General features: G+C 62.0%; 1 protein-coding gene across 7 annotated transcripts; it reads right to left on the bottom strand.

Moving 5' to 3' along the window:
• Positions 1-688: 688 nt before the first annotated feature.
• Positions 689-13,861, bottom strand: TNFAIP2 (TNF alpha induced protein 2). Of its 7 annotated transcripts, none has more exons than XM_049113512.1 (14): positions 13,762-13,834; positions 12,650-12,709; positions 11,215-11,258; positions 10,358-10,723; positions 9,556-10,192; positions 7,469-7,583; positions 7,188-7,310; positions 6,882-6,982; positions 6,147-6,245; positions 5,509-5,632; positions 4,532-4,654; positions 4,132-4,287; positions 3,867-3,988; positions 689-2,298 (listed from the first exon to the last, which is right to left on the bottom strand). In XM_049113512.1, the coding sequence occupies exons 2-14, from the start codon at positions 12,682-12,684 to the stop codon at positions 2,157-2,159; spliced, it is 2,187 nt and encodes a 728-aa protein (XP_048969469.1). In that variant the 5' UTR covers positions 12,685-12,709; positions 13,762-13,834; the 3' UTR covers positions 689-2,156. The 7 variants fall into 7 exon arrangements, with proteins under 7 accessions (XP_048969469.1, XP_048969468.1, XP_025298993.1 ...); XM_049113511.1 differs by lacking the exon at positions 13,762-13,834 and adding an exon at positions 13,551-13,683; XM_025443208.3 differs by lacking the exon at positions 11,215-11,258 and having other exon boundaries at positions 13,762-13,838.
• Positions 13,862-13,927: the final 66 nt, after the last annotated feature.

The following is a 13,927-nucleotide window of genomic DNA, read 5'->3' as shown; positions in this document are numbered from 1 at the left end:
ACATGGACCTGTAGGCCCAGCTCAGCTCAAGGGGAGGGGGGTTTCCTCCAGGCCCCTCCCTCCTTGCTCCCCACTGCTCCCTATCTCTTTGGTCTTAGCTTCCAGCCCAGTCCCATTGTCTCATCTCCCTTGCACTGGAACTGGCTGAAAGGGGCCCCAGACCCCCAGACTCCACGTGTGGGTTCCTTAGGGTCCCCCCTCAGTTATATGGAATGGAGAGGACTCTGGTCCTTAGGGACTCTGCCCTTCCCCAAATCACCTGGGCCAGGTGAACAGGTGTCCAGGTGAGCTAGGGCCATCTCTGCAGACAGACTGTGGGGCTCCTTTGACCGCAGCTGTGAGGTCAGTTCCAGAAATATAAGGTCAGTTCCCACTGGGCCCCATAGCTGGAGTTGAAAAGATTGCTGGGATTCCACCCCCTACCCACCCCCATCCTCAGAAGAAATGTGGGAGAGACCAAACCAGCTAAGGAAACTGAGGCATGAAAGAGCAAAGTGACCGGTCGTCCCCATAGGCCGACTCCCCTTCAAAGCTCATGCTCATTGGTGAGAAGGGGGAGGAGGTGACGTAGGGCTGGACTCACAGAGGGTTTGACACAGAGCCTGGGGAGACAGGATTTGCAAGAGACCGGGAGGCTGAGGAAGCCACCACTGCCCCATTCCTGCTCCCAAAATAAATCACTCCAAGCCATTTTAAAAATCAGTTTTATATTAAGCTATAAAAACTCAGACCCTGTCCTGAGTACATACATACAAAAGCAGTACTATCAAAAATAATATTAACAACATCAAATATACTAACTCCTACAGACATACAAAGTCCCTTGTATACCACTTACACAGGCCAGTTGCTGGCCACAGTACCTGGAAAGAGGGGACAAACCCAAGAGCCCTGGCCCCCGACCCCACCGCAGTGCGCTCAGATGCACGGGGCTGAGTCCCGCAGGAGCCTGCCGGGCGCCCTCTCAAGCTCAGAGGCCTAGGAGCGTTCCTGAAGCCGCGTTTTCCTGGGGTAGGATGACGCACACTCCAGGGCCGGGGGTGGATGGAGGCCTTGCGGGGGGAACCTCAGGCCCCCCACCCTAGGAAGCCCACGTCCTCACACCTGGAACCTGTGATTACATCAGGGTCCAGGGCGAAAGAGCCTGAGGTTGCAGGTGGATGAAGGCTACTCATCAGCTAACCTTAAAGTCGGGGCTGATCCCAGATGCCCTGGGTGGGCCAAAGGTAATCAAAAGGGTCTTTAAAAGTGGAAGAGGGGGGCCAGAGGGGAGGTCTGAGGTCTGTGATGTGAAAAGGATTCATCTGGCCACTGCTGGCTTTGATGATGGAGGGAGCCATGGGCCAGGGAATCCAGGCAGCTTCCAAAACCTGGGAGAAGTAAGGAACCTCCCCGCAGAGCCTCCAGAAGGAACCAGCTCCACGGACACCTTGGTTTTAGCCCAGGAGACCTGTGTCGGACTTCTCCCTCCAGAGCGGGAAGAGAAGTTCCGGTTTCAACTACCACATTTGTGGAAACGTGTTAGCAGCAATGGGACACTGACACAGAAGCCAAGGGATCAGAGGTCAAGCTTGCCCTGTCTAGACCTCAGGATGACTTCCAGGTGGAAGACCCAGGGTGTGCAGATTCCAAATAAGAGTTCGTTGTTGCTTTCTTCATTCCTTCCTAGTTCTGCCTTCGATTCCATGAACACGTTGAGCCCCACTCACTGCCTGGGTCAGAGGCGGCGGGATGGGCGAGCCCCTGTCCCCCGGCAGCTGGGAAGGCGCTCAGACCCAGCCACGGGGAGGGCAGTTAGGATAGACCGTGGCGGGCCCCACGGACAGGAGGTAACCCTGGGGGGCTCTACTCGGCCAGTCTCCCTCTTGGCCCCCTCCTCCAGTACATGTAGATCAACCGTCACTTACAGAGTTTCTCGGGGATTGCCTCATTGCCTCCGCAGGATGGGCCCTCCCACCCCCTGGGACAGCTAAGTAACCTGGGTCAGTCCAATTCCAGTCTCCCACGGGCAAGTGCCTTGGCTGAGGCTGGGTAGCAGCAGCAGCAGCAGTAGGCAGGAAGCCTGCTGAGGGCCATGAAGTCGGGTGGTTGCCCACCCATGGGGTTGCGTCCAATGCTTGATGGGTGCTCACAAGGAGGCCAGGCCGCAGGAAAAGCTAACCGACCTTTATAAGTGAAAATAGGGGCTTGGAGGACTGCTGCATCCCCTCGCTGACGTCCAGGATGCTCCGGATGCTCTTGACCTCGTTGCTCGACAGGTTTCCCTTGATGGCCAAGATGGCACTCAGGTGGCCTTTGCTGGCAGGGAGAGCATCCTGTCAGTTCAGCCTCTAGCCTCATCACCCACAGCCCTGCTCACGCCTCTCCCCAGTTCCCCAGACTCCTGGCCCCATCCACAGGGCCTTGCAGCCAAGCCCTGCCCATAAGGGGAGGTCTCATTCCCCTTTGCCCACTGTGCCCCAGCAGCACCAGACACCTGTCCTTCCCTAGAGTGCACCAAACCCCTGCCCACCTCAGGTCTTTATACTCCACACTCTTCAGGGCCTAGCTAAAATGTCACCTCTCTCAAGATTTCCCATCTCTCAGGTCAGCACCTCCTATCATTCAACAACCTTGGTTAAACAATCTTTACAGTTCATAAGTTTATTTCTTTATCTGACTACCTCATTATTACTAACCTTCATTAGGTGTAAGCTACGCGAGGGAGGACTAGACCTGGTCTGTCTTGAACTTCATTGCATCCCAGTACCTTGGACAAAGCCTGGCACTTAGCAGGAAACCACTCAATAATTGGTAGGATGAGTGGATGGAAGATGGATGGGTAGATGGATGAGTGGATGGGAAGTGAGTAGGTGGGTGGATGGGTAGATGGATGAATGGATGAATGGGTAGATAGATGGATGGATGAATAGGTGGGTGAATGGATGAATGAGTGGGTGGATGGGTAGGTGAGTAGATGGGTATTTATATGGGTGGGTGGACGGATGGGTAGGTGGATGAATGGATGGATAGACTGGTGGGTGGGTAGATGGATGGGTGGATAGATGAATGAATGGATGGGTAGACGGGTGGATGAATAGGTAGGTGAATAGATGGAGGAATGAATGGGTAGATGGGCAGATAGATATTTGAATAGATAGGTGGAAGGGTGGGTGAGCAGATGGATGGCTAGCTACATGGATGGAGAGATGAGATGAGTAGATGAGTAGACAGGTGTTTGTACGGGTGGATGGATGAATGGGTGAGTGTGTAGACAAGGAGAAAGGCAGGTAGACTGATGGAGTGGATCAGCCACAGGCTAGACTGGGCTAGACTAGGCTAAGCAACCCGATTCCAGACTGTTCACACTTTCCCTACCATGTCAGAAGACTCAGCTTAGAGAAACAATTGCCCTAGCTCATCAGATCCTCAGACAGCTGGGGGCTAAGCCTCCACGGCTTCTAGCAGGTCCCTATCTCTCTGGTCTTAGCTTCCTCTCTAAGGGGCAGTATCATATAAGGCTAAAAGTGTGGCCTGTGGGGACAGGCTACCTGGCTTTGCCATCTTGGCTTTACCACTGGCTAGCTGGGTCACCTTAGACAAGTCCCTTAAGTTCTCAAGGCCTCATCTGCAAAATGGGGGTGAAAAGCATCAGCTTTATAAGGTTGTAGTGAGGTTCAACGGCACGAGCCACTGTAAAAACCTTAGCACAGTGCTCGGCATGTGGTCAGCACTCAGCAAAGGTTACCTGCTGGGCCTGCATCATCGTGGTCAGTAACTGAGCTCTACTAGTCCCGAAGCCCTGGGTCCAGCCCCATCAGGCTCTGGCCAGCTCCAGCGGGGCCATGCGGACAGACTGCCCAGTTCTGCGGTGCCATCATTCTCACCTGAAGTCGGGGTACCGGGTGGCGTAAGTGGCCACCTCAATCTTGATGGCACTGGGGTCTTGCAGGCGAATGATCTCAGCGAGCGTGGGGAGGGCGTGGTGCAGCCAGGTCGCTGACGAGCCCTGCAGGCACAGGTCTGGTTGGAGGCAGGCCGCCCCTTCCCCGGAGGGCCCCGAGAAGTTCAGATCAGAACCCATTGGGTTTGGAGAGGCCCAGAGGTGGCCCTGGCGCCCGTGGGGCTTGGGAGGGGGAGGCAGGAGCTTACGTTCTGAGTGCAGAAGCGCTGGATGACCTCGGCGTTGGCCAGGATGTGCTCGGCCAGCTGCCGCTGCTGCTCCACCACCTTGAGGACCAGGCTCCGCTTGCTGAGGCGGATGATGTACTCCTTCACCAGGTGCAGGTGCACCACCTCCATGAGCTCCTGTGAGGGCGAGCAGGCAGGGGTGTGGGGGCCGTCGCTAACGGGGAGCTCACCACCTTCCCTCGAAGCCAGGAGTCCAGGGAGGGGCGGATGCCAAGCAAACAAGCGCATGCGTGTGCTTGTGTGGGTACATGCGCGTGTGTTTACAGGTATGTGCATGCACACTTGTTAAGGTGTGTGTCCGGACCGTGCCCACCCTCCCCGCTGCCCACCAGGCCCAGCCACCAGCCCAGCACCTCCTCACCTTCTGGAAACAGTCGTGGAGCTCGGAGAACTCAGGCAGCCTTTCGCCCACGGTGGAGATGATGTCCCCCAGGGTCTGCGCCGGGGCCGCCCAGCGGGTCTGTGTGAACCTCTTGAACAGCGGCTGTGACGGCAGAGAAGCGGGATGTGGTCACACCTGCAGAGGAAGGCCGGCCAGCCCCCGACGCACGCACACTCGCACGCAGGGCACAGCGCAGGGCCAGGCGGGGCCTCCAGGACCCCCAGGGCACCCGGGCAGAACTCGGGTCCTGTTCGCAGACAGGAAGAGGAGACAAGGGCCATGAACCCTTCTCCAAGGTCAAGCAGCTGCAGCTCTAAAGCTGGGCGGGCCATCTGCCTGCCTCCAGGCCTTTTCCACCGCTCCCTCCGAAATAAATAAATTCCTGCATAAACAAAGACTTGTGCTTGGCTGGGGCTGTGAGGACCTGTGCCAAGTTGTCCAGGGTCACCGCCCGGCCTTCACCCCCGGCTGGCTACCCACCGCCTTCCGCCTTGGGCAGGAGGGCCACGGTAGGTTCCTGTGGCGGCAGGCAGGGAACCCCTGCTCTTTCTTCCCAGGGCCCCTGCCTCACCCTCTGCCCAGGGAGCCAAGGGGTTTCCGTGGACTTCGTGGCCACAGCAGAGGTGGCGGTGCTGCCAAGGGCTCTGAGCGCCCAGCTGGGTGTGAGGCATGGGGGCAGGGCACAGGCAGGAGGGTCTGGGGCCGCCGGAGTAAAAACGGCCTCACGACAGGGCTGAGTCTCGGGTGGGAGGGGGGCACTAAAGCTTCCCTGTGTGTTGCAGCCTGGGGACCCCTCTGAGGCCAAGTCCAGGCCGAAGTTGCCGGTCGGTCAAAAAGCCTCCAGGGCCTTGATCCCTGGGGCGACACACACCCATGCTTCGGCCATTCCTCCCTCCCATCCCTTTCCCCCCCAGGGCTAAGCTCAGCATGCACCCCGGGAGGCAGGCTCCAGCTACCTTCAGGTCCCCAAACAGGCTCTGGAGCAGGGTGTCAAAGCCGTGACTCTTGAGATCACTCAGGGGGCCCATCAGGTGGCCTGGGAGGTCTTGCAGTATCTGCCACTTCTGCTCCATGGCGGTGCTAGAAGGACACGGAAGGAGGTAGGGAGGTCACCCCAGCCCTGTCCAGACTACAGCGCCCTACCCAGAGAGCCCATGGGCCCTAGGCCCACTTCCTAAACCTAGAACCCCCTAGGACTCCCCATCCCCTGCAGAAGCAAGTCCAGATCACCCCATCCCTGCTCCCTAGGCAGCACCGAGCCATCTCACCCCAGAGAACGCCTGCACCACCTGCTCTTAATCCACATCTAGACACCACACCCACTACATACGGGCATTATGAGAAGAAGATAAGGAATAAATCCTTTACGCGAACGCTTGACCCACCGGCACCTGAGGTTTGCTGCTGCCGCCTGGGCAATCTCCTCCCTGGCCATGCTCCTTGTAATTCCACATCTTTGCTTATGCCTCCCACCTCCCTCTGCACCCCGTGCTGCCCCTCCCCGCCCTTCCCTTCCGCTCCTCTCCAGTGGTCCGCTTCCTCCAACAGACTGGCAGGCCCCGTGATTCCCACAGACCCCTCCTTGGGCCCTTACCGGAAGGATAGGCAGTTGTTGATGTTGGCCATGACATTGGCCCTGTAATTTCTCAACTGTTTGCATCTCTCCAGAAATTCATCAAAGGCTCGCTGGTAGCTGGTGAAACCGGAAAGGGCACTTGCAGGACCAGCACAAACAGGCACAATAGCAGCCTCCGGCCTGCCCACAGGCCCTCCTGGGTTGACAGAGTGCTTTTCCTTCGACAGGCTCCCTGCTAGCCTCTAAGCATCATGTAACTGGCTTCCCACCCTAAGGCCAGTGAGGCCAAGGCCTCTGCAGAGCTCCTGCTGCCCCCACTCCTTCCCAGGTCCTTTTGTAGCTGGAGGGCAGTGTGTGTGGGGGGGCATTGGTGTTGAGGGGATGGGGAGGCAAACTGGTAGATGAAGGAGTCCTCAGAGATGGGGAGGGAGGCAGCCAAGAGAGATGCGGGGCTGGAGGCCCAGGGTACCAGCAGAAGGGAAGCCAAGGCCTCAGTCCCTCATGGGGCATCCTCTTTGTAGCTGGAGGCTGCAGTGCTAAGAGTTTCTTGACGAGTGGTCAGTTCACCTGAGGCTCTCAGGGCTCAGGTGGGAGGTTCGGAGGAAAGAACTCCTGCTATTAATGGGACACACCAGAGGCAGGAAGGGGACCCTGATCTAGCTTGGATACCCATGTGGGACACAGGCAGGGGAGGGGGCCCTGAGAGAAGTGGCTTCCACCCCCAGCCCCATACACAAGCAGGAGCACACCCACCTCCTCAGGAACGCAGCTAGCTCCAGCAGCAGCACATTCTTTATCTGCACACCCAGGTCAAGGGTGATGCTCTCAGCCTTGGCCTGGCCCTGGGAGATGATCTGCAGGGGTGAGGGCTGAGCTGAGCAAGAGACCACCCAGACTAAGATGGCAGAGGGGGAAGGTGACATGCTGGCACAAGGGGTGGGTAGTGCTCGGAGAGGGCACGTGTTTGCACACACACAGGGACCGGACAGGAGTGGGCTCTGCGTGCCACACAGCATGCCACACAGCTTGTAGGAGAGCACGAGGGGCGGGCTGTGTCACCTGGATGATGTCGATGGCCAGCTCGCTGTGGTAGTGGCTGTCCAGCCTCTGGGGAGCCACATCCCGGGCCCAGCGCTGTGACTCCAGTTCCAGGGCACGGGCCATCAGCTCCTTCACGCTGGCCTGGGGGGAGGAGAGGCAGGGCAGGGTAGCACAGAGCCCGTCACCCTGCCCACGTGGAAGTCCCTGTCAAGCTCTTTGCCTGCGTCCTGTCCTGTCTTCGCGCCTCCCCTAGTTTCCTTCCTGCCCCTCCCTTGCCCTGGCCCAGGCGCTGGACTCACCACCTCGTTGGACAGGAACGTGGCCTCCAGCAGCCGGATCTGCCTGGGGGGCAGAAGGCTCCCAAGCTGCACTCTCTGCAGGTCTCCTGCCAGCTTGGGGCTGTTGATGATGTCACTGTGGGCAGGGGGGGCCTGCATGAGGAAGACTGCACCCACTTAGCACCATGGCTCATGCTGAGCTTCTCAGTGTCAGCCTCAGCCTCTGGCCGGTCTCGAGCTCAATCCCCCCACTCCCACCCCTGCCTCTTCAACTCAGATGATGGGTCCCCTACCCGCTCAGACTGGTTCAGGTCAGAAACTGTGGAATCTTCCTGCCTGCGGACTCTCTCCTCCCTCTCCCTCCTCCCCATCCACTTCTGCTCCGGAATAGATCCCCCTGAGCAGATCAGCCTCCAGCCACCCCGCTCGATGCCCCAGCCACGACACCTCGAGCCTGGCTCATTGCAGGGGCCTGCCGTGCAACCTCCTTGTCCCCAGCAATGCCTCCTCCGCCCCTCCCTGCCACAGGGCCTCGATTGATCCCTCGCAGATAAAAGCCTGCTCCTCTGGCAGCAGCCGTGAGACCCCTCCCTCCCTGACTCCCTCTCTGCACTCCCAGCCTGCCAGACCGGGCACCCTGCCAGCCCGCCCCACCACCCCAGGCCGCCCGGCTGCCCCCCCCGAGGATGGGCCAGTCCAGGCAGGAAGGGCTGCCCCACCCCAGCCACTCCACTCACTCCCATGGCGCCTCTGCGGGATCCTGGAGCCCCAGGGACCGACTGGCCCTGGCACTTCCTCAGGGGCCTTTGTCTTCCTGGACACTCAGGAATGGCCCTCTCACCATCTCCCAGCCTGGATGTGGCTGTCCCTTCGCTCCCTGTACTCTGGCCACTCTGGCCACACAGCCTCCACAGCACCACCCCGGACTCGCTCCCCGCAGAGACCTGCCGTGCCAGCCTCAGTTCCCTGCTGTGCCGACCCCAGTGGGCCCCAGGCCAAAAGCCCGGAGGTCACTGGGACAGGAAGGCTGGGGTGCAAGTGCCTAGTATTTCCTGGTGAGTCAGGAGAAACTGGGTCACGACTGGCTGCCTAGCCCGCAGCCCCTGCCCTCTGCTGGTTTCCCTACACCCCGCTGACTCACCCACCACCCCAACAGGGCCCTCCCTCTGGCCCCCCGCTGGAGGCTGACACACCAGCAGCAGCTGACACCACTGGCCACCCAGACGTGCCCCCGAGACCCTCAGGCACTGCTCACACGTCTGTACCTCCAGGCTTCCTGCAGGCTTTACACCGGGGGGCCAGGATGCCTTATAGGAACCCAGGCCCCCGGGGCCCTGGCCATTTCCACCCAGCACTGCCGTCTGTCCTCACCCAGCTCGTATAGTGACAGATGTGCTCCGGGCCCCAGGGAGTCTGGGTAAATCGGAGGGAATGGGAGGCACTCTGTGTGCAGAGCCAGCCTCCCACCCAAGGAGCTCTGGGCCCCGGGGGCCAGAATCCAGCTCTGCGGTGGCCTCGCCGGGTGACCCTACACAATGGCCATATGGCCGGGCTCGGCCTCTGTTGTCTGTGCTGCCTGGGGGTGACCCGGAGCCTGCCAGGTAGATCCAAACACTGGCCAGCGCGGCACAACTCCCAGGAGGGCCATGGAAGAGGACTCCCTGGGTGGAGATCACCACCCTCCCTCCACCTTCTTGGGGGCCTGCCCTCTCCCCTCCCCTCCCGACTCTTCCAGCAGCCGGCAGAATTCGGTTCCTCCTCCTGTCCTTCCTCCTCCTCCGCCACCTCAGCAACGGCTTCCCCAAGGGACTGGGGCCGGTCAGGGCCTGCTGGTGTCACCCCATTTGGGAGCAGCAGGGTGAAGTGGGAGCCACTGCCCGTCTCCTCTGCCAGCGCCCTTCCGGCTCCGCCGGTCACCGCTCAGGTATGAGCAATGAAGTCTCTCTGCCTCGGTTTCCCCGGCTGGGGCACGTGGCACGTGGCACAAGCCAGTGTGTCCGGGGCTCCACGCGCCCGCCCCCCGCGCCCTGGCTCCTCGGAGGCCCTGGGGCCGGGGTTGGAGACTCGGGGGCACCGACCCGAGGCCCGCTGCCGCCGCGCGCACTCACTTGGGGTACAGGTTCTGCACCCAGAGCAGCAGCATGTAGGTGTCGCGCTCGCACAGCTCGAACTGCGCCACGGCGGCCAGCTGGGCCGCGAAGTGCTCGTGGTAGCTCTCGGCGTAGGCGGCCACCACGTCCAGGTCGGCGGGGGACAGCGGCTTCAGCCGCTCCACCACGGCCTCCAGGTCCTCCTTCATGGTGCGGCCCATGTGCAGGAAGGCGCGCTCGGCCTCCGAGCGGCCCTCGGCGTCCGCGGCCGGCCGCGCGCCCAGACGCTCCTGCGCCGCCTGCGCCACCGCGCGCCGCCACAGCTGCAGCCAGCGCCGAGGCCGCGCGGCCACCAGCGCCGAGCCCCCGGGCGCCCCCGCCGCCGCCGCCCGCCGGTCCTCGCGCTCCTGCTCCGCCAGCACCTGCAGCGCCTGGCGCAGCCGCTCGGGCGCCACGTCGAGCGGCCGCCGCAGCACGCCGAGCACCTGCTCGCGCAGCAGCACGTACAGCGCCTCCACCTTGCTCTGGCGCCGCACCAGCTCCTCCGCGCTCTCGCCGCCCGCCGCCGCCGCCGCCGCCAGCTCCCGCTCCAGCGCCAGCAGCGGCCGCGCCGCCTCCAGCCGCCCGCGCTCCAGCTCCGCCTTGAGCTCCTCCGCTGCGGGCCGGGCCGGACCGGTGAGCGCCGCCGCCCGCCGCAGGGCGCCCCCCGCCCCGCCCCCAGCCCCTCCTCCCGCCTTCCCTGGGCCCTGGGAGCCCCGCAGGCCCCGCCAGCCCGGATCCCGGGTCCCCACCCCGCCGGGCGGGGGGGGGGTCAGCCTACCTGTGGGCAGCGGGCCGCTGGGCTCAGGCTGGGCCCCGGGGTGGCCCTCTGGCTCCGCCGAGCCGGGCTGACCCTTCTTCTTCCTCCCTTTGGTGAACACGCTGAGCATGCTGGCCAGGCCTTTGGACTTCTTCTTCTTCTTCTTCTTCAGAGCCTCTTCCTTGTCCCTGTCTGGGGCTCCCGCGGCCTCCAGGGGTGGCACCAGGTCTTCCGAAGACGCCTCCGACATGGAGGCCTCGGACTCCAACTCGGAGGTGGAGGGCAACTTCTGGGAGCTTCCCCGCAGGTCAGGACCCCCTGACGCAGTGTGCTGGCCTGGAAGGCCTTGGAAGAAAGTCATCATCTTCAGCATCACCCGGCTCAGGCCTGCAGATGGGCAGGGCGGAGGGGGCATGAAAGAGCGCTCGCTGCACGCAGGCGCTCACCGCAGCTCCCAGGCCCAAGCGCGGCGGTGGCAGCAGCAATGAGCTCGCTCATCTAGTCTCACCACCGCCCTCAGGGTCTGGCCATCCCCTGGCCCAGAGGGGCACCGACAGTGCGGCTGCTTCCCCGGACACCAGTTTCTCAGCGCCCACAATTCCTCTTCCAATACCCCCCAGCCCCTTCCTCAAATCGCCAGAAGCAGGGCAGAATCTGGAGATGCCAAGTCTCCCAGATGGAGGGGGTCTTCACTTCATTGTGGCAAATCCATCCTCGGCAGCCCACCCTCTGGGCAAGGAGAAAGGACTGGAGAGCACCCATTAGACCCCGGCAGAAGTGGCAGAGACAGGCCCCCGGCACAGAGCAAGAATTGAGGTTCAGGAAGGTCACAGCACCCGAGGCTCCTCCGTCCTCCCCGCCCTCATCCTCTATCTTGCCTGGTTCATCTCTTGTCTTGTCTCCGTGGAGCCAGAGAGGGATGCTGTGAGCAGAAACATGGGTGCTCCTGCTGGGACCAGCTCCCTACCCTGGCCTTGGGGCTCAGGTCTAGAAATCATAGTGCCCTCTCAAAGTTCAAGGGCTGAGAAAGGACCCTGAAGAGACTTTCACATGTCAGCAGGGGCAAGGGGCCCAGTGAGGCACCCAGCTGCCTGAGGTCACGGGGCAACTCAGAGGGGGCAACTCAGACCGGGACCAGGCTTCCTGGCTCCCACTTCACCCTGCTGCTCCCAAATGGGGTGACATCATCATTACAAAGGCTTCCACTTTCCCAGCCCTCCCCGGGTGCCCATCCCTCCCATCTCTCTCTTATTTCCTTTAAGGAAGAGTATTATTATCCTCATTATGCAAAACTGCCCCAGGGAAATGTCCCTATGGTGACAGTTTAGGCTTGAAACTCAGACCCACCCGGTGCTGGGTCCTCCTGCCTGCATGTCCCCCCCCCCCCCACCTCATAGGCTGCATTCAGAGAGGTGGGACCACCTTGTGCCCAGCAGCACCCTCCCCAGCACCATGGCCATTATCAAAGCAAGGCCAGGACCAGTGAAGGGGAACATGGCTGAGCCCAGCAGAGGGGAGCATATAGGGCCAGGCCTCCCTGATGTCTGGGGCCATCCACGACCATAGTGCCTGCCCTCCTCCACCATCCAAGAGTAAATACAGTTGAGTTGTGACTCATGCAACACAATGACTTTGATTCACTTCTGCAACAGCCTTGCGAGGCACATGGAATGACCCATCATCCAGGAGAAATTGAGGCGGAGAGGACGGCTGGGAGGTGCTTGCCCCAAACACAAAGCAGGCGTGGATTAGGACTGTCAGACATTTTCCACAGCCCCTACTACCTACCCCTGCCCCCAGTCCAACTGTCCTGGGCCTCATCACAATCCCTGAGTTTGGCCAGAGCCACTTGGGGGCAGGAAGCCTGAAGTTTCTCCTAAACGGCTTCACCACGTGCCCTCTGCAGAGTCCAACACTGGAACTCAGTCACCTCTCTCATGTCGTTTGGGCTGAGTTCCACTCTAGGACCAAGTCACGGGTGCTCTGGGGAGCCCCAAAGCCAAAGTGCAAGGCTTCTAGGCTCTCTGCCCCAGCTCCCACTCTTCACCCATCGTGTTGTTGAACCACGCACCCACAGGAGCGGGTCTGGCCAGCTGGCTGGGGCTACTCAGCACCACCCTGACTGACCAGGGCCCCCCCTCCACCTCCATCCTCCAGCCAGGGTGAGGGAGAGGGCCACCCTGACCCACCAGCCTCACCTCTGCCCTCACTGCCCTCCTTGCTCCTTACATGTGCTAGGCTCTATCTGACCTCTTGCAGGTCCCCACATAACATCGCTGTCTCCTTGCCTCCCTGGTACAAAATCCTCCTCACCCTTTCAGGTCCTGCAGAGGCCCCCTTGGCTCCATCCCAGTCCTTGATTTTCAGAGGTAGCTGGTGCAGTGGAAAGAGAAGTGGCAGGGGGCGAGGGTCAGCTGGACCACTCACTGGAGTGTGGACAATAGGTCCTACCTCAATCTGTGAAACGGGCATGAGGACCCCCACCCCGCCTGCTGCTGACAGGAAGCGGCAAAACCCCAAAGCCACATGCTGGCCCCAAGCCACCTTCGTAAGGACACATATCCTGAGTCCATGTGTCTGTCAGGCCAACCTCAGCATTGTGGTAGAGCAAAAGAGGAAAGGAAAGGGATTCCTCTAGGCTGGGCTCCAGGCTGGACACACTGACTCAAGGGGCCTGCTCAGCAATATTGTGTGACCACAGCCTGTGGCCCCACGGTGGCACCCTCTCCTCGGGCACCGCACACCCCTTCCACTCCTTCCTGGGTCAGGGCTAAGGTTCACAAAGCCTCCCATGGTCTCTGCGCCTGGCTCTGCGTCCCAGCAAGAAAGGGAGGGCATAGCCATCCCTCCATGCAGGCGAAGTCACAAGGCCTAGGTCACAGCAGCCAGCCAACGTCCCCCCCCCCCGCCCCCCCGCAGCCAGCCTTCTGCAAAAGGAGCAGAGGCCCCTGAGCCTTTCCCCACACCCCTCCCTCCCTGCCCTTCGCAGGACCCAGCCTTTTGCTGGCAGAACCAAATCCGAGTCCCCCAGCCAGCGCAGGAGCCTCAGTTTCCCTACAAGTGGGGCTGCCAGAGGCCTGGGGCCCTCGGAGGGGTCGCTCCCGGGTCGGGCGGCGGCGGCTCCGTCGGGGGAGCGGGCCGGGACTCGGGCGCAGGCGGGCGAGCCGGCGGCGGAGCGGCGGGGCCAGACGCTGTGCGGGCGGAGGTCACTTACTGTGTCCGGGCCGGGCCGGGCCGGGGCGCCGCTGTCCCCGCAGAGCCCGGCGCCGCCTTAAATAGCCCTCGGCCCCGCCTCCCGCCTCCCGCCTCCCGCCCCGCCCCGCCCGCCGCAGCCCTGGAAAACCCGCGGGCCCAGGCCAAGGCCGCGGCGGGGGCTGCCGGTGGCCCCGAACCCGGAGCGAGGGGGGCGGGGGGCGGCGTCACACCTTCCCAGCGGGGGCGGGGCGGCCAGGCTGGCCCGGCGTCGCCGCGGTCCCTGGGGCGCCGGGGAGCTCGGCCCTTGGGCTCAGCCTGCCGCGGGCCCATTGTGCGACGCCGGCTTCTGATTGGCTGGCCGCGGGGCCCCGCGCCCCCGACCCCAACCCCGCGGCT

The sequence above is a fragment of the Canis lupus genome, chromosome 8 (genome assembly GCF_003254725.2).
Source record: "Canis lupus dingo isolate Sandy chromosome 8, ASM325472v2, whole genome shotgun sequence".
NCBI lineage: Eukaryota > Metazoa > Chordata > Mammalia > Carnivora > Canidae > Canis > Canis lupus.
This window is presented reverse-complemented; position numbering and strand designations above follow the sequence as displayed.